Source organism: Homarus americanus, unplaced genomic scaffold (genome assembly GCF_018991925.1).
Source record: "Homarus americanus isolate GMGI-L3 unplaced genomic scaffold, GMGI_Hamer_2.0 scaffold40108, whole genome shotgun sequence".
Lineage (NCBI taxonomy): Eukaryota > Metazoa > Arthropoda > Malacostraca > Decapoda > Nephropidae > Homarus > Homarus americanus.
In genome coordinates this window covers 456,776-481,367 of record NW_024729811.1, presented here as the reverse complement: position 1 = coordinate 481,367, position 24,592 = coordinate 456,776, and the positions used below count along the sequence as shown (strand labels likewise).

General features: G+C 49.8%; 1 protein-coding gene across 8 annotated transcripts in view; it reads right to left on the bottom strand.

The window, feature by feature from the left end:
* LOC121866828 (plexin-B-like) overlaps window positions 1–24,592 on the bottom strand; it is a 441,813-nt gene that overhangs the window by 132,522 nt on the left and 284,699 nt on the right. For all 8 annotated transcript variants that reach the window (XM_042366560.1, XM_042366559.1, XM_042366563.1 and 5 more), the window contains exon 5: window positions 13,504–13,604. In XM_042366560.1, coding sequence (XP_042222494.1) covers window positions 13,504–13,604 — 101 coding nt within the window. The remainder of the gene's footprint in view (window positions 1–13,503; window positions 13,605–24,592) is intronic.

The window sequence follows — 24,592 nt, the reverse complement described above, 5'->3', positions numbered from 1 at the left end:
CGAAGGAGGATGGATAGTGTAGGTTACCATGGAAGACTTGGCGGCGCAACAGGGCGAGCACTGACCTATTACGCCCACGAAAATAGGTGATGATCTCTCTCCTCTCTCTCTCTCTCTCTCTCTCTCTCTCTCTCTCTCTCTCTCTCTCTCTCTCTCTCTCTCTCTCTCTCTCTCTCTCTCTCTCTCTCTCTCTCTCTCTCTCTCTCTCCTCTCTCTCTCTCTCTCTCTCTCTCTCTCTCTCTCTCTCTCTCTCTCTCTCTCTCTCTCTCTCCCTCTCTCCTTGCACATGCTAGGTTCTTAAGGATTCTTAAATACACCAACGTAAAATTTAAGTCCATACAACTAATCTCCCCACGAGGACAAACGTTGGCCGTAACCAAGTAAACACAGCATCATCAGCCGACGACACGACCAGGTGGGCCTCGACAGGTGTGCTTAATTTTACTTCGGGGAAAAACTAAAACGGTAAAACACCAAGAGTGACGTGTACTCTACAATCCCTCCAAGAGTGACGTGTAATCTTCCTCTGCCTCCAAGAATGAGGGGCGATGTGATAGAAGTGTATAAATGAAAGTCGGGGCTGAACAAAGGGGTCATTACAAAGGTACTCAAACTATCCAACCAGGAGCGAACTCGTAACAATGGTTTTAAATTAGACAAATTTAGATTTAGGCGCGAAATAGGTAAACATTGGTTTGGAAATAAGAGTAATGGATGAGTGGAACAAGTTACCAAATATCATCATTAACTCGAATACGCTGAATAGCCTCAAACATAGGTTGGATGGATATATGAGCAATAGGGGTTGGGTGTAAATGGGACTGCCCAGTATGGGTCAATAGGCCCGCTGCAGTTTCCTCCATTCTTATGTTCTTTTGTCCTCTCCATCCAAGAGTCATGAGTAATCTTCCTCTCCATCCAAGAGTGACGGCGTAATAATCTTCCTCTCCCTCCAAGTAAGGACGTCCTATCTCCCTCTCCCTCCAAGAAGGACCTGCAGCCCTCCCTCATCTCCCTCTATTTCTGACGTGCACTCCCTAATCCCCCTCCCGCTAGAGTCTGTCACTAAGCAGAGCGAACGTGCAAGACTCCCCAGCAGGCGAGCAGTCAATCCTCAGTGCCTCCCTCACGGAAGATGGGAAGTGGTGGTTCCAGTGCTTCCGTCGTGACGTCCCTGCAGACATCCAGCTCTCTCTCTCTCTCTCTCTCTCTCTCTCTCTCTCTCTCTCTCTCTCTCTCTCTCTCTCTCTCTCTCTCTAAGGTATAGTGAGTGGGCGTTATATACACTACCACATACAGTAAACAAACAATAATTCAAGTATACAAACAATAACATACATACATACTTATCCACATACATACATATCCACCCATCATACAGAAACCGATCCACACTCTTTTTAAAGTATATACTGTATTCCTCCCACCATACACACACACACACACATCCACGCATACATTTTCAACCAGATTTCATCCACCATACATATCCACGAAATTTTTGAAGCATATTCCAACCCACCATACACACACAAACACACACACACCATGCACACAATCTCCCAGCGTGTGCACATAAGCGGCTCACACGGCCCCCACACAGCCTCATGAAGCCTTTGTTGGGTGGGGGGGCGAGAGGCCGTTTTAGGAGTGTCATATTATGTACGGTTGAACTTTCCACGCCAACAAAAGCTCTTCTGCCATCAAAAACATTCATGGTCGCCTTTATCTCCATATGGGGGTGGGAGGGGGTGAAGGAGGATGGGGGAGGAGGATGGGGGAGGAGGGTGGGGGAGGAGGGGAGGGGATGGAGGAGGGTGGTGAGGGAGAGGAGGATGGGGGGTGGAGAAAGGAAGGTGTGAGGTAGAGGTGAGTGGGAGGAAGGGGACTTTCTTCTATGCCCTTACTCCTTCCCACAACCTTCTATCCTTCCTACTCCTACACACGATCCCTCTCCTCCTATTCCTACTCCTTCCAGATCTACAGCCCCGTCGAAGTTCTTTTCCACTTACGAGCAGCATCCCTCCCACCTGCATCTCTCCTTGTTCTCCCTCCATCTCTCATCTCCTTCCCCTAAATACTCTCCCTGATCCTCTTACACACACTCTCCCAGTCCTAAATTCTCCTCACCACTCTCACTCTCACCCTATAAGTTCGCCACTTAATTTTTTGCCACTTCTACACCCACCTTCAACCTCCAGCTCCATACTCCTCCTGTTATCGCCCTGCTACCTCCTTACTCTCCCTGGTACCTTCACACGCTCCCTGGTACCTCCATACTCTCACTACCAGCCCCACACTCCATCCAGGTACTTCTGCACTCTCCCTGCCACTTCTACATCCTCTCTCCACCTACACTCCCTCCCTGCCAGGTTAGCCATCCCCCTGGGTCAGTCCGTGGCCGCCGCTGGACGCCCCCAGCTAGTTAGTTACACCGTCGGGAGCCTGTGGGAGGTTCACGGTCGGCGGAGACGCACCAGCCACCACCGACACGACCCGCGTCTATCTCACACAAAGAAAAAAAAACTTTTGCACTTCTCCGGACTAACTGTAAAATGCACCACCAAGTTTTACATCCGGGATGCCAGTTTGTCGGGCGAGGGTCGTCAGGAAACCTTAGTCGGAAACCGAGTCGTCCGTGACGCGACTCGCGGATTCGTGGCACCAGAGGGAATGTGCCACAAGTGACTCTGGGGAGGGTGCCAGGAACGAGTGTCACTCAGAGGATAATGCCAACCAGGAGGGTCACTCACAGAATGATGTTAAGCAGGAGTGCCACTCTGAGGATAACTCTCAAGGTGTTACATGGAAGACAGTTCTTAAGTGTAGCTCGATGGCGGCAGCTTATAAGAAGAATGGAGTTGAGTGAACAACACAGTGTCACCCTCCTCTCCTCTCCTCGATGCACCTCACTCAGGATCTTTCCCTTGTCCTGCAGGACGAAGACAAATTTTTGGGTGACCTCCAAGTGTGTTGTGCACTGGTTAGGAAGCATCATACACACTCCCGCGCGCCCGCACACATCCCGGCCAGCCATAATGACCCCCACGCCGGGAAACTCTCCTCCGGAGGTGTCATAAACAATTTACAGAGTGAAATGTAGCACGTCGTACCCTGGCGGTCACCCCTCAACGCAAATTTCTGTAAGGAGAGTCCGTACATCGTCTCCTGGGGCGCTGTACTGTTGACGGCATATATGAGTACTGGTGGCTGTGGTGGTGACTGTGGTGGTGACTGTGATGATTGTGGTAGAGGTAGACCCCCACTCAATCTCCTCTTATCCTCCTCCTCCTTTATCCCTCTTATAAAAACCTACCTTGTTCCACCCTCCACCCCTAGACTCTCTCCCAGCAACCACACAGCTACTCTCACTCTCTCCCCAGGACGCCCCACACTCTCACTCTCTCCCCAGGACGCCCCACACTCTCACTCTCTCCCTAGGACGCCCCACACTCTCACTCTCTCCCCAGGACGCCCCACACTCTCACTCTCTCCCCAGGACGCCCCACACTCTCACTCTCTCCCCAGGACGCCCCACACCCTCATGATAACTGTTAACATGCTACTGTACTTAACACGAGCTGCCATAATCAACCACTTTATACACTACACTTGAGATCAAACTCCAACACCATATACTCTGGTTTCTGACACACACACTACACAGGTTTCTTACACACTACACTACACTACACCCAAGACCGATGGACACCGAATAATGGGGAGATTAATATGAGAGATGTGTGGAGGAGGACAGAGAAGGAAGGAGAGAGAGAGAGAGGGAGGGAAGAGAAACACATAGAGGGAGGGGCACTTAAAAATGACCCCTGGAGAATAAAAAGGGCAAGCCAGGAGGAACATTTATCAGAGGGAAACATTAATCAACATCGGCGTGAACCTCGGCGGCGTCTGGATAAAGTACCGGAGACCCGCTATGGGAGTCACCCACCCCCGTCTGTATTGTTTACTGGGGAGGGTGTAGTCGTGAGAAGTCGTAGGGAGGTAGGGGAGGCGGTGAGAGGGGTGTGGGAGGCAGGGAGGGACTGTGGGAGGGAGTGTGGAAGGGAGGTGGGGGACGGGGGGGGAGGGTGGGAGGGTGGGAGGGAGGATTGTGTGGGAGGTAAGGAAGGGAGTGTGAGGTAAGGAAGGAGGAGGGAAGTGGAAGGGATTGTGGGAGGTATGAAGGATTGTGAGGGAAGGAGTGTGGAGGCAGGCACTAACAAGGGCGGAACCCACATGCACACCCTGAACCACAAACACACCCTGGCCCACACACACAAGCCTGGCCCACACATACACCCGGCCCCACACATACACCCTGGCCCACACACACACCCTGGCCCACACACATACAGCCTGGCCCCACACATACACCCTGGCCCCACATACACCCTGGCCCCACACACACACCCTGGCCCCACACACCCCTACACATACACACATACACCCTGGCTCACATACACACACCTGGTCCACAAAATAAAGACTGCCAGAAAAGGACCAAACAGCATCAATCAAAACCCCATAAACTTGTCAAGCGACCGCCACTATATCATCCACAGCCCTGGGGTAGAGGCCTGGGATGTGCGAATGTCATGGGTTGGGATGGTTGGGATGTTTGGGATGTGCGGCCTAGGATGTGTAACCTTGAATGTGAGGGATGTAAAGCATGGAATGTGTAAACTTGAAATGCAACACGTGTGAATATTAGGGATCTGCAGAATATGGGTGGGGGGAGGCTCGGGATGTATCGGATGGGAATCTTTGGACCAGAGGGATGCAAGAACTGATATGTGTAGTTAAGGATGTGAGGTGGCAGCAGGGTGGTGTGGGCAAAAAGAGGCGCTGCTGATCAAGAGTGTACCAGTTCTGCAACAGTGTCCGTTCACGTATTCCATCCACCCATCACAGTGTTTACCTTCCTTCCTACCTTCCTTCCTTCCTTCAGCTTCTTCCTCAGGTTATCTCTGTTACAGTATTCCATAAGCTTTACCCTCTCGCACTTCTTCCCTACACCAACTTCACTCTATTCCGTCCTGCTGCAGTATTTCCTACAAAGTTCTCTTCCTTCCAGCACAACGCTTCGTCTCCAGTACTCCCAATATACAAATGATCGTCTTCCCTGGCCTTCGTCCTTCCTGGTGGTGGAGGGGGAGGGGGAGGGAGGCCTTACAAGAGCCACCACTGGCACCGTGCCCACCACCATCATCATTATCCTTATCGGAGGCAGCTGCACCTCCAAACACTGGCCAGTGGTGGTGATGGAGGCAGCTGCACCTCCAGTGGTGGAGTACACATGCCCGAGCCCCGTGGCGAGGTATGGGCCAAGCCTTAACAGGGAACTTAGCCTCTAAACGCCAAGAGGTCACCAAGCAAGTCGACAAGAGACTACAAACCAGCGACCACTTATAACCTCGTGTATACGGGGTGACCCTGTGGCCAGTCATGATTACACAACACTGCTCACCAGGTGCCACGGACCACCGACCATGTGTGTACGGGGATAAACCTTTGACAAGCCGTGACGTCTCCCGCGGCCAACACCCAACTCACCTGCCAACTGCCATCAAAATCGGCTCATCCGGCCTTGAGTTCCCTTGATCATATTGAGACAGTAAAAAATATTAAATTTATTCCTGGTCAATCTATCACTGCCATATCAGTTTTACCTGCGATCTCTTTAATTGAAAGTAATTATTGTTCCTTTCCTGTCTCTTTCTATCAACTTCACTTCTTTTCTCTTACTTTTCGTCATAAATTTCCTTCCCCAGGTTTGCAGGTTAAATGGACCCCATTCCTAATAGGCCCCAACCCAGCCATTAAAATTTGGGATCACTAAGACTGGGATCCATTAGCAATTGGCTCCAATCCTTGTGATTAGATTATGTTAGGACGACCTATGGAGCTCATCTGATCCTTCCCCGACCCTCTACTTAGCCAATCTCTAATCCACAAATCCCTTAACCATTCCCACACCCTCCATCCCTTACCGTCCCAAACTTGCCCTCTCTCACCCCCATGTTCCTCCCCACCCATATAACTCCTTCACCTATCCTCACCAAAACATCCCAAGATTTTACTGGGATATAATACAAGGTTGCAAAGTGACCCCCTGCCGTCGCCCACCCCACCCCTCTGGCCCACTTCGCCATGCCCCTCACAATTTGGGCAAATCTCTTAAGAATATAATCGCGGCCAGAACACGGGGACCTCATCAAGGGGGAGGATTAGCGGGTCTTCCCTCCGTGCCAGGTCATCGTAGCCACCCTAGCTGACGCCCACTAACATTTCGTCCCCGTCCCTTACATCCTGCAGGGTCATCCACCTACATCGACACAGGATCATCCACCTGCATCTTAAGTGGTCACTCCCTGTGTCTATCCGTCAACGAGATCCACCACACCAAACCATCCCTCTTCCCCACGTCATACAACCATCCCTCCTCCCCACGTCACACCACCATCCCTCCTCCCCACGTCACACCACCATCCCTCCTCCCTACGTCACACAACCATCCCTCTTCCCCACGTCACACCACCATCCTTCCACCCCCTATTGTGATGGTTCAGGTTAAATCTAGTAGGGGCCCAGTTAAAAAGGGGACTATGAAACCTGGGACCCAGTTGGAGTAGGACCTATTAAGTTTGAGGACCTATTAAGATTGGGGTCCCTGTTAAATTGGGGTCTACTAAGACTGGGAACCATCAGAACATGGTCCTGTTCTGACCCCCCTCCCACTCTCAACACCGCCGGGAAGGATAAATGACACACACTTTCCCCGTCATGAACGTTAAGACACTTGTATTGTTATCTGGGCCGCTGTGTGTCACAAGCCAACTGGGGCAGAAACCTATTACATCAGAATTATGACTCTTCGCCAATGTGTGTGTGTGTGTGTGTGTGTGTGTGTGTGTGTGTGTGTGTATGTGTGTGTGTGTGCGCGCGCGCGCGCTTCAGGTTTAAAGCTAATCCGTAATCGTTCTTGATATCGACCAGAAACAAACGCGGTAGAAAAAGATAAATGAAACATCACAAAATGGTATGGTCATCCCCGCGGCGACCCTACACGCGACACGTGATGTGTGACAACAGTAAACTGAGTGACCTTTCACGGACGCAGGTCAAATGGGCCCTTATCCTAATAGATCCCAATGAAACCTAACTAGAAAGATTGTGGTTAAACAAAATAAGGGTATATTAGGTTAGGTTAGGTTAGGTTAGGTTAGGTTAGGGCGCACTAGTATTTGGACCCGACTGATCAGTCAGCTATTCCAGGAACTCTGGTGAGCCACTCCTGCTCGAGGTTCTCCCAGTCCTTATACTCACAGAAGAGAGGAAGAAGACTAACAAAGGATAAAATCAATAATAATAACAAACACAATACAACACGTAATAATACCGAGAAGCCACGACTAACCCCAAGAGGCCGAAGTAAAAGGACCAGACAGGAGACTCTTGGCGTCCCTCTGGCGGACCGGACCTCCTACAGTTACTTCCTCCCTCATGCAGCCACTCTGTGTTCCAAGCCGCGTTTCCTGGCAGGGCGGCCCTCCGAAGAGGTAATAAGAGAGTAATAATAAAGAGTAATGTGGGTCCAGGGGAGCGGTAGGGTGGAGTGGAGAGGGGAGGGTCAGCGTCGTCCTCGGGCCGGGAGTTCATCACGGGGTATCGATTGGTCATCCGGCCAGCCATCATCTTGCCACTCCAGAATCTTGCTTACGGGGCACATCACGGCGAGGAGACGCTGCCCCCTGCCCCTTCTCCTCCCTCGTCCTGCCGCCCACACACTTTTAGGCCGCCCACAATGACCACTTCTCACACACCTGAAGTACTCGTACTTACCTTAAACTTGCTATTGTTCGTCCGCCTCCATTACCCGCCTACCTATTCACCAGCCTCGACTCCGACACTGGCCTCACACTCTCACAATGTCCTGTGTTGCCTCATATTCCACTTCTCCTTCGTCCACTCTCGTATTCTTTACTGTGATATTATATTTGTCTCAACTCTACGCCCTGTGTACATGCTCGCCACGTGTAAGTGCCAAATATCCCATCCACAACCTGCCCACACCCTACCAACTACCCAACAACCACACCCAAGACCTGCCCACACCCTACCCACGAATCTCCTAGACATCTCACTACGACCCGCCCACTACCTCCTCACATCCCACCCACCCCACCCACGACCTGTCCATCCCTTTCAGCTTCTCGCCTTCAACAAGCCTGGAGCCCTTAAAACCTGGACAGGGAATACCGGGTCAATATATTGTCCTCACTCTGTACGCTCACGGTGGCGCCATCAACGTTCTCTCGACATTTCTTACCCGCCGTAGACACCCGCCAGCGTATGGACACACCGCCACAATGTTAAGGGGACGCATACCATCAGTGTACAAGAAGCGTAGAGGAAAAAGATTGAGGAACATTTTTCACATCATCGCCGCCCTTCACATTGTCCTCCTCCTCATCAGCCGTAATGATGCTACAGAATACACCTTTACACCCCCCCCCCACTCCTCATCTTCCATATACCTGCCTGCTCCAGCTCCTCCCTCACTCCTCATTGTAACACCTCTTATCACCTCCTATCTCACGCCTCCTGCCTCACCTCTCAATCATTCCTGAGGTTTCAAGTGAAAACAAATTCAATAAAGTGAACAAGTTGCTATGATCCTTGAGGTCTACATTCTTCTTGGAGTTTTAACAGTAGAGTGGAGGTGTCACTTGAGCATGTAGCACCAGACATGTTAAGCCTTGGTGTGAATGCCCGTGTGGGTATAGAGGTTTAGAAGGAGAGAGTGAGTGTTGAGTGTTCCAGGAAGACGTGCTGATGGTGGTGGGAGGATAGTTCTGCTCATACCTTCCCTGGTGTCTGTATCCTTCATCCCCCCCCCCCCGCACCCCTTTCTATATTCTGTACGCACCACGAGAAAAACACACACACACACACACACACACACACACGAGAGACAGCAAAAAACAGCCACGGACAATAACAAAAGCCTCCAGAATATCCCGGTAATAATGCGGCGTCAAAAAATATCCTAAAACTCGCCACCAAACAGCGCGGGGCTCCATTCTTGGCGTTCCTGGAACTCCTCTCCACTTGTGCTGTGACCGGCGGCTTGAGAATAATACCCCGTCTGCGCCCTCGCGTTTATGTTGCCCTTGTTATCGGACCATTGTCGCAGCCTGCCTTAATGCTGACGACAACCTGCCGCCCTCCACCACCACCAGGGGAGCACACGGGCCTGGCTTGAGATGAGGGACGGAATGGCACCAACATAGTGGAGGATAAAATGAGACCGTGAGGTGAATGGAACCCAGTCGAGATGGCACAAGACAAACATGAGATGGATCACATGTGGGGTGGTGAAGTACAAAGAAAATATAAAGAAAAGTCAAGGTGGGATCAATAACAGCTTGGATATAAGACAAGGTGAAACAAACATGGAAGAGACGGGATGAGGTGGAAGGAGTAACATACACGTGACACTGAGAGACGCAAGACAAGGAAGCATTCAGAACTAGAGGTGTGGATGATGGTGTGGCGGCTCCTGTACTGGGAAGATAAATTAAACCTTTACAATATAGCTGGTCACTCCTGTGTGTGTTTCCATGATCCTATCCATACGTTCACGCTTTGCAGTGTACGTAAATGGTCACAACTTCCTAGATGTAACAGGCATAAAAGGGTGTATATATTTTAATGGTTTCTTCAAGTCTAAGATACAACCACCCTTCACTTTATCATGGTAAAAAAAAACTATAGCTAAGGCTCGTGTAGATAGACGAAGGAGGACGTGGTGACGATGGGATGACGTGGAGACGATGGGAGGTCGCGGTGACGTTGGGAGGACGTGGTGACGATGAAGGATGTGATGACGATGGGAGGATGTGGTGACGATGGAGGATGTGGTGACGATGAAGGATGTGATGACGATGGGAGGACGTGGTGACGATGGATGACGATGGGAGGACGTGGTGACGATGAAGGATGTGATGACGATGGGAGGACGTGGAGACAGTGTCCAAGACGGGAATATCTGGTAAACATGTTTAGTGGTGTAAAGAGACTATGGTATTGTCTCGTTTAATGACACCCGCAGGTAATAGCTAATGGTGTCTTAGCTCCTCTAATTACGCCTCAGGTGGAGGTACACACACACACTCACCCAGGTACTGAGGTTGTTCACACACTCCACACACCTGTACCAACACTAACAACCCTTCCTCCGCTAACTAACTACAGTCATTAATTATGTAACTATAAGTCGGTGTTGTGCAAAAAGTTCTCTCGTCAACACACACACACACACACACACACACACACACACACACCTTGTTTACATACAACATATTTATGAAGTGTTGATACAAGCGGGCACAGGAACGCCTCAAGACATAATTTTGCAGGAGCCTTCAGAAGAGAGAAGAATGTAGGGATTTAAGCCTTAGTGGCGGGGCGGGGCGGGGTAGGAGGGGGTGAACTGGGGGTGGGACGGGGTGAACTGGGGTGGGGTGGACAAGGGAAGGACAGGAGTGCTGATAATGGTGTGGACGCCTTTAATAATGAACTGCCCCGGTTGTGAGGGAGGAAGGGGGGAGGGGGCGATATTATCCCCGGCAGCAGCAAGAGAAGGAGGTCCTTGCATGGCGCCAACGACACCTCCAGCCTAATGCACACCTCATGTCCGCCTTTGTCCTCACACCACCACCACCACTCGCTCACTCCCGAGCGTCAATGGTTCTCGTCCACAGTTCCGTCTCTCACATCTTCATACCTACTTACACCCTCACGCCCACTTCCACCCTTACGCCCACTTCCACCCTCAAACTCATTTCCACCCTCACCATCACTTCCACCCCCACGCCCACCTTGACCATTTACACCCCCACACTCGCTCCACTACAAAACCCACCTCGGTCCTAACACGGCACCACCTTATCCAACTCTTATGTTTCACACCCATTTGGTCCCCCTTGGTCTTCTACTTGTTGCCAATTTGGTCTTCCATTCTACTTCCGGTTATCCTAAATTCCGCTTCTTAATGGTCCTTCAACAGCCCCAATTTGGCCCTTGTTGCCCCATTTGGCTTTTATTGACACCCACTCACACTACTGTTGACCACTCAGCCTCCTGTTGTTACCCATCAAGTTTCCCGTTTTCCTCCAGCATTCATAAGTTGGTCTCTAATCATTCACCTGTTTGCTTTCACTCAGCCTTACTTAGCCCCCCTCCCAACCTCCCCCTGGTGTCACAGTGTTGCGGACAAGCTGGGGGTCCATCTCGCGCGGCTGAGTAATGAGACATATCCCGTTTTCTTCTTGGAGCTGCCACGTCCAGACAAGGGCCACAAAAGCCTCCAGCCGGACCAGACGCCCTCAAAAGCTCACGATAAAAGCCAGTCCAGCCACGTGGGGGAGGGAGGAGGGGAGGAGGAAGACGTAAACTGCAACTCAATGCATTCACAAAAATGTTATTACCGAAGAAGGTTGTCTAACAACTCTAGCTCCTTTGTGAACAACCCAGAATGAAGACAATTACGTATGACTAGGTAAATATAGTACCTGGGTGCTTTCTTTTTCATATTACAGAGAGAGAGAGACAGAGAGAGAGAATGGGAGGCAATTTGCCTGTGGTGGTGCACCTCAGGCGTGGACTGCAAAATAAGTGCTTGCACCCAGCTCAACATAGGACCAGATCTCTTAAATCTCATGAATATAAACTGTTGTATTATAAGTGGACGGAGGAGGTCGCGGGCCACGATGTGAGCTTTATGGAAAGTTCTCACAGAGCTCACAGTGCCCCGGGAACTCTCTTGAGCCCCGACCCTCAAGTTACGAGACAACGCAATCTTATCCTCAACTTAAGCTCCCGTGTTTAATTATCTGTCATGGCAGAAGGCGGGACAGGGCTGAGCCACTCCCCCAAATTATCGCTACAGCGCCGCCCCTCTCTAACCTCAACGATAAATTATTTCCTAACATGACAAATATTCCGGTGGTGAACGGCGCAGTGGCGGACGTAGCAGTCAGAAGGTTCCTTACTTTACTGGCTGTAGAAGGTAAACACTGTCAGCCTGTGTATCTCCGTCATCTATTAACTCCCCTCCCCTACTAGCTTAGTCTCCCCATCAAGCTTAGTCTCCCCTACCCTTTTTACACCTTCCCAATACACTCTTGCCTAATTTTTTACCTTGGTTTTAGTATCCCTTCCCCATCCCCCTCCCTCTCTCTCCAACACGCCCCAACTAAACAAACATCGAGGGTTCCTGCTCTCTCTCACGTCGCTCCCCTCCTGCCACCGTAAACCAAAGCCCTCGAACCAAGGCTCTACTGTAAAGGCGCCGCGTCCCGTGATATTCTCATCACCGAGAGATTGGAGGTGAAGAATCTGGCGGAGAGGTTTGGTGGCTACTGCAGAAGGAACAGAGCAAGGGTCGGGGAGCGTGAGAGCCGGAGGAAGGGAAGGCAAGTGGAAAAGGGAAGGTAGCGAGAGGGAGGAGGAGAGAGAAAGGGTGGGGGGGGCAAGGTAAAGTAGAAGCGTGGGACTTAAATCAAGGGAGTGTGTCAGGAAGGATAGCAGGCAAGAGAGAAGGGCGAGGAGGGGGGTTGAAGGAGGAGGTGAAGGAGGACGAGGAGGTTATTCCCCAGGGTGCAGTGAGGGCGGATAAGTGACTCTTCTTCCCCCCTCCCTCCCCATGTGTCTTCACGAGCGCCCCCACAGTCTACCTTCCTCCATTACTGCCCAATGCCACTCTATTCATCAGTGTCCAAAGGCTTCGATAAGAAAATTGATGGCGGACCAATAATTCTCTCTGCCTCCCCAGCCACTGTCTGATAGAGGCCGTCTGGAGCCAACTCTCCTGTTGGACAGTGCCGAGACCTATAATCTAGATAGTGTCCTCAGAAGACCTATCCTCCCCGCCCCCGCCTACTACAGTTGCAGTCACCCTGGTGTTCCCCTCTTATAGTGTCCGTCACCCTGGTGTTACCCTCTTATAGTGACCCGTCCACCCAAGTGTTACTTTCTTATAGTGACCTTCTTGGTGTTCCCCTCTTATAGTGACCGTCTCTCTGGCGCCATTTCCTTAACCCCTACAGTGACAACCTCTCTGAAGTAATTATAAAGTCCGGTACTGTCCCTATAAGTAACCACCTGCCCTGACACTGTCCCTCACTCACCACATCTTCTGGCCAACTTCCTCTCACGTCTGTAGCAACAATATTCTTACACCAATCAATTAGTCATCAACAAGTTACAATCTTTACGGTGCTCCGACTCTCCTCTTTAAAGCATTCAAGATATACGTCTCCAGGTTCATAATGTTAAAATGCTATATTGAAAACTTAGATAATCCATAACCATACAGGTGATCTTATAAAGAAGTGTCCTCGTCCTGGCCACCAGCTGGAGCAGGTGAGTGGCAGTCTGTGTGTGGCTCACAAGGGTCGCCAGGAGAGTAATACAAGTACTGCCAGAGGGGTGACTTACCTTTTCTCCAGGGAGCACCAGCCGCAGTAGGGGTCCCGCGCCCCCAGGCAGGAGGAACAGTTGGTGTAGGAGGCGCAGCTCTCCACCTGGTACTTCGTCACCTGTGAACAAAGATAAAACAACCATTACACACAATTTATGAGCGCCCACCAAACACGGTCATTATCTTAATGTGGCATCAGGGACAAATACTTGTCACAAAAAAATGCACCCAAACATATTGAAGACATGTATAATACAAGTTACGCTAAACTACAACACTAGTTAATGGTTGTCGAGGCGAGAAACTTGCTCACTACCAATAACGTCCACCAACCATAACGTCAATACAACCCAATTACCCACAACGTTACCACTAGCCAAAACGTGAACCATTATGGCAGCCATAACTTCCAGCACCAGGACCCAACCATCGTAAACACCTCCCCCCCCACCTCCTGCAGGTGTCCAGCCACGGCCTCTGGTGGACGACTCGCGTCCAGGAAGCTTTGATGGCATCTCATGTGAGCCGAGAGATGCTGCTCGGCCCATGACTGGAGGACGAGAGGGTGGAGGTGGTGACGGCTCTGCTGGCCTATATCCGAGCGGTAGTTGTGTGCAGGTGACGAGGGTCGACCCCGTCGCTTGATGGAGGTGTTTATGTGACGGAGGTTCGCCAGCCTCGACATGGAAGTCGTAAAGGCACGGTAATGGGATAATGACTCAATTCGTGGTGACGCGCGGCCACATTAGTGTGCGCGAATGTCTCTGCGCGGAAAATAAATACCGAGGAGATGGTTGTATTTATACCTTATTACTGGTGTGTGAGGCCAGCAACGACGGCGGCGGCCACCACCGTAACATCCTCACCCTCGGTAATGACTCCCGCCGACTCTTACGATCGAAAAAGGCAGAGAAATGAGAAATAACAAGAAATGTGTTGGTGTGAAGGCGGAGGAAAACTTTGGGATCAGTAAGGTGAAGGCCGGAAACCACAAGGGCGCAGCACCGGCCGGAGGATGAGTCACCCCAGTGAAACTACAGCCAGTGGCCGCACCACCGCCGCCAAACCGCAGCCACAACAACTAACGCCGCATACACCGCAGTTGAGCACCTCAGGTCACAACTCCCACCTACTACCACCCACGCTAATGACCTAATGACTCAATCACCACACTCCCACAACCCACTTCCTCTACCCTACACTCTCCCACGCCTTGTCTAGCTTCATAAACACTCCCATTCATCACTCAACACACAAAATTAATAAATGCACGGCACCTGGGTACACCTGTAATTATTGTAAATAAATCATAATTAAAATAATATCCAGGAACATAACATTTACAAAAAAAAAACTTGATATAATAGATTCTAACATCACCTTTGTGTAATTGGCACGTCTAAAACACATTACAAACGAAGCAACAGGACCGTACTCACTCACTCACTCAGGGTATCACCTCCCATAAACCGTGGGAAGTGAACGCTGGAAACACCCCCTCCCCCCCCTCTGGTTTTAAGGATCCAGTGTCGGGGCACAAGTCTGGTCATGAGGTCGTGGTAACCAGAGAGGAACACAGGTACTCCCATGACAATTACCACCTGGTCGGGGGACACTACCACAGAAGGAAAGAAAGAGAGAGAGAGAGAGAGAGAGAGAGAGAGAGAGTAAAGTGACGTGAAGAAAAAAATAATCATACCAACAAAGACCTCAAATCCCACCATGTTTTTTTTTTCTCTCTGGGACAAACAGCAAGAAGCAACGAGACAATGTTACGAACGCTTACACTCTGATCTTGACACACACTCACCCATAAAGAAAACGGAAGACAACAGGACATTTGGACACCTAAAAGCATTAACTCGACGTAAAAAAACAAAATCGTAACACAGTTTTCAGTTTTTGTCGTAATCTTGTTGATGTGAGAGAGAGAGAGAGACAGACAGACAGACAGACAGACACACACACACACACACTAGCCCTCCAATGTGTACGTACGTTATTAGCAGTAATTACTATAAAGTGGAGTACAGTTATAAATAAATTCAACTCCGTAATTAGTCACATTGGGTGGTCTAGAAAACACAGTATCTAGGCCATGACGTCAGATATGTTAAGATGCTCGAACAATGCTAAGAAAAATATTCACTTTTCACCAACACAAAAATAAATCTAATTCACTTGTTTAACACCTAACCTAACCTAAAATTACTCCCCATAAATAACATCTAACTAATTATATATACATTTTATGTTAGACGGGTAATTAATTAAACACGCAACTAATTATGACGTCATTCCCCTGTGTGTTAATAGTAATTACTGAGGTATAGGGAGTGAGTTTTATTTGTTAAGATATATTAAAAGTTATTTGAGTGAGGTGATGTTTTTGTTGTTATTATTATTATTATTATTATTATTATTATTATTATTATTATTATTATTATTATTATTATTATTATGGTTAACAGTAGACCTTACACCACAGCCCAGCACACGACTACAACAATGAAGGAAGCGCACTCGGCCCTGAACTGCGCACTTAATAACAAGCGCAGGGAGCAACACGGGATATGAGGAGGCCGGGTGATGAAGACGTCAGGGAGGGAACAGTGGGGGGGGAGGGGGGCTCATTACCATACACCTGTCGTCACCGTCATGACCTCTCGACCTTGCAAGAAGCACAAGTGGTGAAGCCTTCGTTTCGCTCCACCGCCGCTGCTTCACCACCACACCACAGCCAACACTACCGCCAACACCACAACCACCACATCACTGAGGAGTATTTCTAAATGCTCACTGGTATATAAAGATTCTATCCAAGGCATAAAATTGGTTCATTTCCTCACATCAATTTATTATTTTCTTCACATACATACATACATACATACATACATACATACATACATACATACATACATACATTTTCCTAGCTAGAAATGGTCCAGTAAGATTTGTTCTGTGAATGGATGTACCACCGCAAAAAAAAAACACTAATAACTGAAAGACACAAGCAACAGTGTGGTGAACAAGAAGTAGTCTGAGTGTGTGGCCAGATAATGATATTTCATTCAGAGAAGTCATTTTGGATTAACCCATTCACCCCACCCCCCTTTGGTACTCCCAGCCACCGACTGTCATTCTTACTGTCACACCTGGCAATTATTTCTCATTATTTAATCCATCGCAGTGTGACAGGGCCTTATTAACCTCCAGCCAGAGGAAGAAGAACCTAATTCAGTCCAGATGAGATACCAAACCCGTAGTAATATATCAACCAATGTGCCCTTGGCTCATTCCCTCTCCGCCACACACACACACACACACACAGAGGCTCGCCTTCACCCCCGAGAGCCCTACACCCCTTCAGCACAGGCACCCCCCGCTGGGATGTCATGTCACCCAGTAAACGGCGCCTCCTTCCTTCCCTTCTTCTCCTCCTCCAGTTAAGTTTCTCAGGGTGTACGGGAGCCCGCCTGTTGGGAGCTAAGGTTAAAAATCACTTAGGGGATCATTATCATACCACCCCGCGGCTATGGAAGCGCCCCGGGATGATGGTGGAGGCCCTCGACCACCCTCTCTTCACAACACCCCGCCATACAACTTGCCCCACACACACACACACACACACACACACAGTTTCCCAAGGGGGAGTCTTGAGGGCGGCATCAGCACTCCTCCTCAGCAGCAGCATCATCGAGGACGACCCCCTTCACTCCGAGTCACTCCACGATACACGTTATTACGACTCATTTCTCCCACACATGACAAACTCCTGCGGACATGTCGGGTATAGGGACGCTGAGGGTGGGAAGCTAATACTAACTTAATAGCTTGAGAGGGGAGGAGGGGGAGGGGGAAGAGAGAGGAGGAGGAAGATGAGGAGACAGGATGAGTGGAGAAGGCGGGAGGATAGATGGCGGGAAGAGAAGAGGAGACAGAAATAGAGGAGAAGGAGGAGGATGAAAATGGGAAGCGGGAAGAGATGATGAAGAATTGACAGAAAAAGAGGAGGATGAAGATGAAGAGGCGGCGGGAAGGCCAAATATGGAGCCTCGCTGGCATGTATACCTGATGTAGCTACAGGGAATGGTATCAGAGTCTGACAAGGAACCTACCAGCGTCGACAACCTACCAGCGTCGACAACCTACCAGCCTCGACAACCTACTGGGGTCGATAACCTACCAGCGTCGTCAAACTACCAGCGTCGACAACCTACCAGCGTCGACAACCTACCAGCCTCGACAACCTACTCGGGGTCGATAACCTACCAGCGTCGACAACCTACCAGCCTCGATAACCTACCGCATCGACAACCTACCAGCGTCGACAACCTACCAGCGTCGACAACCTACCTACCAGCGTCGACAACTACCAGTCGACAACCTACCAGCCTCGACAACCTACTGGGGTCGATAACCTACCAGCGTCGTCAGACTACCAGCATCGACAACCTACCAGCGTCGACAACCTACCAGCGTCGACAACCTACCAGCGTCGACAACCTACCAGCCTCGACAACCTACTGGGGTCGATAACCTACCAGCGTCGTCAAACTACCAGCGTCGACAACCTACCAGCTCGATAACCTACCGGCATCGACAACCTACCAGCGTCGACAACCTACCAGGGTCGACAACCTACCAGCGTCGACAACCTACCAGCGTCGACAACCTACCAGCGTCGACAACCTACCAGCGTCGACAACCTACCAGGGTCGACAACCTACCAGCGTCGACAACCTACCAGCGTCAACAACCTGACAGTGGCCGAGCATCTGAGTTACGAAGAGAAAGCGTGCACAAAAAGATGGCAAAATGTTTTTAATTGATTTTGGTGAGACGGGTAAAACTTTGCGAAGCTGTAAATGTACACACGATGTCAAACGTACACGGGGTCAGACGTACACGGTGTCAGACGTACACGGGGTCAGACGTACACGGGGTCAGACGAACACGGGGTTAGAAAAATTGAGTATATGAACCATCAAACTGTATAGACTTTTAGGACAATATATTGGTGTTATCCTCGAAAACCAGAGGAAGAAATAATGCTGTGTTTCGTGGAGGAGGGAGAGGGGTGAGGAGGGGGAGGAAGAGAAGGGAGGACGATGGAGAGAGGGAGGGAAAAGGAGATGGAGAGGAGAGGAGAGGGGGGAGAGGATGGACAAGTTACGAGCAGCCGGGGACTATGTTGTGTAACCAGCTCACCTGATGACCTTACGCTTGTTACCACCACAGGTCTAACACGGTGTATACTTTATACGTCCAACCTATCATCCAAAATTATTCCTAAATGCATTAAAGTATAGAGTGAATACTGTACGAAGATATACACCTGTCTTAATCCCTATTTTTCAGACATGATTTATGATGTAATATGACAACTTAATATCACTTAAATTTCTGGCTAGTGTATTATCTGAGGAGCTAACATTACGTCCTATGGCTCCTACAGCAAGCATCCCCACAAGACGCAATATATGAACCTCCTTATACTATACTTACGTCAGCCACCGGAATGCTGCCATCTATACTAATGCCACAATGGATTTCCTTATCTTTAAATTCCAATTCGAGTTAATATGACACGACAGACTATACACTGCTACAAGTCCAGGGAACAACATAGATACTAATCCATCCAGTCTCGACGTGATGCAACGTAGGATCTATTTTCTTGCTCCGTCTGGCTCATGTTTATGCGGACTATCTGATATAAATTCACGATGGGTGTTGCAGATAGAAATTACAGCATTCACAGAGGGGCCAGGAAGCACAAGTGAGTTTTTATGAGGCTGGTGGGAGTTTCAACATATGACAGAGACGGCAGAAAGCGAGTGGATAAGTGTAGGGTAGAGCATGGAAGTGGGCGTGGGGTTGGGTTACACTTGATTGAATTCGTCAGAAACATACGTGAAAAACCCCTCGTCTCTTGCTGCATACCCTCACACCTATCTAGCTACCTACCTACCTCCGACACTGTGTACTGACGCGGCTGCTCAACTCTCCAGCAAGCAAGTACTTTCTCTCTCTTTCTCTCTCTTCTTTCTCTTTCCTGCATACTGCCCAAAACAGTCACTTTAATCCCGATATTAAAGGTGCAGCTCACAAGGAGACAAGATCTTTACTACACTACAGGCACCTTCAGGAGGCCACCAGTACAAGGGGACATCCTAAGGCAGCCTTGCTAAGATGGATGCTAGTGATGGGGAGGACCAAGTGGTACTGACACTAGTGATGAAATGGGTCTACTTGATGACATCTGTGGGGAGGGGTTCTAGTAATATGGGACACAACATAAAGGGGTTCTAACACTCGTGGACTCAACATAAAGGGGTTCTAAAACTCGTGGACTCAACATAAAGGGGTCCTAACACTCGTGGACTCAACATAAAGGGGTTCTAACACTCGTGGACTCAACATAAAGGGGTCCTAACACTCGTGGGCTTAACATAAAAGGGTTCTAACACTCGTGGACTCAACATAAAGGGGTTCTAACACTCGTGGACTCAACATAAAGGGGTTCTAACACTCGTGGGCTTAACATAAAAGGGTTCTAACACTCGAGGGTTGAACACATGACCTTCAATAGATTGAGGGTAGTAGTGGAGGAGGAGCAGGTTGAGGAGCAAGGGGGGGGGGGTAGGATGACGGGGGGCCAGGTTAGGAGTGGTGGGAGCCTGAAGTCCTGCCCAGCACTCCATCACGCCGCTCCGTGACTGACACCCCGATAACAATGTTTGTATATTACATGGGTCAGGCGCATGGATAATGGTCCCGCCGTCCACACGTCCCTCAAATTGCGGGCTCACCTTCCAAAGCACAACTCACACAGCCTCTTAGTGGGCAATTGAACCTCTCCAACAAGGTCATGCATCTTTCCACATAAAACTGAGCTTGTGGAAACAAAATCGATGTTGGATTAATAGTCGGAGCAGGCGAGGCTGAGGTCTGGTCACGGAGGCGAGCAGGACGTCCTCTGTTTGGTCTCGGTCAAGTCAGGGATGTAGGGTCGCATCTCTCCTAACGGTCATGTATCGAGCTGGTTGGTTACAGGACAAGAGAGTAACACACAGTACCACTACCCCCAGCTCAGTTACCAGCCGTGTGGTGGCCTGTGGGGAACCTGAGAGCTGTGTTCTGATCAGAGATGGAAGTATGCAATGGTGGGGTAGGTGTGTGTCTCGCAGGCATGCAAACATTCAATTACGCCTCGTCCGTCGCCTTGGTTACAGAGGCCCGCCAGACCCAGTGATGCTTCGCCAGAGTATCCCACCGTCCCCACCCCAGCCACAGTCCACAGGATACCCCCACAATCCCCAGTTACAGGTCAAGATCACAGTTACAGGTCAGTGGCACAGTTACAGGTCAGTTACAGGTCAGAGTCACAGTTACAGGTCAAGATCGCAGTTACAGGTCAGAGTGCAGGTCCTGTAAGGGGTTCAGGAGTAACAGGACTGACCCAGGGATGTTTTAACAGAGACCAAAGAGCAATTCAAGAGGTTGGTGGATCAAAGGGTTGGCGGCCTATGTCCTGTATTTAATTAAACAAACACGACAAACTACGGCGACTCTGGGTGATGATTAAACGACCACTGAAGCTCGGATCACCAGAAGAATCTCCACCCCCAGCTTATTCCACCTAAAGATTAACCATCCTAACGTAATTTCGGGGATTGACGACATTCACTCAGAAGATGCACTCACACACACTACACCCACACTCCTACACTATACACTCACACCCACACTATACACTCACACTATACACTCACCCTACTGTACACACTAACACCCCACCAAATACACACACTCATGGACACATTTATACTCAACAAAACGCCCTCCTGCCAGAGCCGCGACGCCCAACCGGCCAAGCGCTGACGTGAATTAAGGGTCATTATTTGCAAATGCAGTGCAGGAGTTGTGATTAGCGTGCATAATTGCGGTATCGGGGAGCCCTTTGTGACCGTGCTAATTGGTGTAGATAAAGGAGCCAAGAGCGCCTCTCAGCCACCACGCCACAACGCCCCTGCCACAACCTCCCTTGTCGCCCACCCCTGCCATCAACACACACCGGCCCCCCCTACCAGCGCCTGTTACAACCACCTACCATGCACCTACTTCCTTTACCACCATAGTCACCACCACTACTACTACTACCACCACCATCGTCATCACCACCACCACCGCCTTCGTCAGCCTCCTCCAGGGGCTCTTTTATTCATGAGAGGCATATTAAAAACACCTCAGAGTCTCAACTGCATGCTAATTTGCCTATTAAGGGGATTACGGTCTATTGTTCTTTTCTTGGTGGGAGAGAAGCTGAGGCCAGAAACCAACCACAATACAGCAGGACCATGGAGTGGGCGGTGGGTGGGAGGCGCAGGGAAATGGGTGGAGGAGGAGTGGGAGATGAGGGGTAATGGGAGGGTAGTGGAGATAGCGGATGGAAGGCATAGAAGTAAGGGGAAAAGGAGAGGAGATGTAAGAATAAGGGGAAGAGAAGGGAAAGGGATGGAAGGTAGGAGTGAGTGGGAGAGGGAGGGAGGGAGGGAGGGAGGGAGGAGGAGGTAGAGGCCACCCATGTTGTACCTGCAGGATAAAGTTACCTGAAGCAACACGTAATACTCACCTTCACACAGGGGCGTTCATGTTACCTCCATCGTCATTAACACACACGTGATCTAGGATACCTGACGAGCCTCCAGCGTTTACCCCAGGCAGTGACACCTTCCAACCACTACCTCCTAACACAATATCCTTAATAACTATCATCTACCGGATCTACTTCTACATACAGGTACTATAACAAACGCTAATCTGATCTATTTTCAGAGTAACCATTTAAGTCAATAATTACTCAAATTCATCTTAATTGACCCTAACCTGGCAATTCTCCCATCAGTAATTACTTATTCTATTTTATGTCCATACAATCCATATTTAATTAACTCGAACGATGTGTAATTAATTTTCCCCCATCAACCTCACCTCAGCCACAACTAACTCATGACAGAGACGAGATTTAACACTTCAATGAATTTATGAAATACTTTATAAAGAACATACACAAATCAGCCCTCACACAACCTAACTCACCTCACCTCACCTGCCCCCAACCATACGAATCAATAACCATTATTTATGGACTTATCAGACAACAAAGGTTAACACCGACTCTACTAAGAATACTGTGCACCCTACCTATTAAACCACAACAACCACCATCAACCTCTAGCAACCATTAAGGCTCACCCCCTCCCCCCCCCCAACAACCACAAGTCACTACCACCACCACAAAGCAACACTAAGCAGAGAGCAACAAGTCGAGGTGAGGCAGGTTCCGGGCCATGAGAACAATGGCCTCCCTCCCCCCCCCCTCCATCCCCATCAGCCGGTCCCAGTAAACATCAGCGGGGACCTCATAAAGTATGTCCTCGGTAGCTACTTGCAAGGCAACACCTTACCTCTTACATCACTCCACTGATGTAGCTTTTTTCTTCTTCTTCACCGCTGGCGATGTTCTCAAACGGTGCAGAGGAACTGAATGCTTTCGCCACAAATCTTATTGACACGAGCAGGTCAATTGGAGGCCCTCATAAATTTCACCTAACAGCTCTCGCTCATCACCTGTGGATCTCTCGTACCAGGATATGTGACCTCCAGCCCACGACCCGGAACCCCACGACTATTCGCTCTTGTTTCACTTTCTGCCACTCGTCTACATCACCCACCCCAGGCATCGATCAGTGGCACTCTCTGGCACCCGACACAAACCGCGGTAGAAGTGGTGGCAGCAACAAGCAAGGGGATAACAGTACCCGTCTCAACAGAGGTGGTGCTGCGGGAAGCCTGCTGGCGCTGCAGCAGACACAAATATACAGGCGAGGGTGGCGATGAGGTGTCTGTGGGGCTTTACAGCTCGTCCCTGAGCAATTATGAAGACGCCACAAGTACTGAGGGAGGAACACACGGCGGCAGCTGCGGCATCATTTGCCTTTACAGATTGGTGTTGACGTGCCAGTAATTGGTGTCGACCGAGTTAAGATGGTGAGGCAAAATAACTCCCTCGGCGCTAACAGCGTCCTGTCTCTACTGACGACGATAATGTCTTGTGGGCTAATTTGTGAACAACATCCATTTACAAATTTGGTCAGCGAGCGTAGCTACTGACCTAAAACAACCGTAATTGTTGGTGACACAAACCAGACAGGGTATACCGGGTACCCAGCTCCCTGTGCCCCTATCAGTGCCCTACACTTTAACACCCCCCACCCCCACCAACACCGCCACTACTCTCACCACCAACCTAACCACTGGCCGGAACAACAGTAAAATCAACATGAGCAGCAGCAGTAACAAGTGACGGCAGCGGTTGTGTCAACGTTGAGTCTTGCCTCATCTCGTCAACACTACACACTACACCTTCATGGCGCTGGTTTGTTTTATCTGTTTTACTGGCAGCTGTCGGGGCGGGGCAACACTTATGGAGGGGAGGAAGCTTCCCCAGATCCAGAGGGAAGGGAGGAGGAGGAGGAGGAGGTAGAAGATAGGAGGAGGAGGAGGAGTGATGGTGGAGTGTTTAGATGGAGTTAGGATAAAGAGATAAGCATCAGGATATCTATGATGGTGGACGTGTTGGACAACCTCCCCTGAAGCTACACTAGTCTATGATGTATTTGTGTGTGTGTGTGTGTGTGTTTTCGATTTCTTCAATCTTCCTCTCCTCCATCTTCCTTCCATCGATTCCTTCTATCTTACCACCATCATCTGTTCTTTTACCTCCCCTAGAACACCTCCTTTCCGATTATCCTTCTACTTATAGGCATCTCTCTCTCTCTCTCTCTCTCTCTCTCTCTCTCTCTCTCTCTCCTCCTCATTTTCCCTCGTCCCTCTTCTTTCACCCCTCTTTCTCCCCCTCCCTTCGCTTTGTACACCTCACATTTCCCTACCACCACCCCCTGTGTTCCCCGCCTCCCCCCCCACACACCTTTTAGGAAACACGATACCCGGACAGTTTGTGTTTTGCTCTCTACCAGGTTTGTTTTGGTCAGGTCGTGTTGGTTCACCTACTTTGCTCAGCCTTTTCAAATCTTCTAC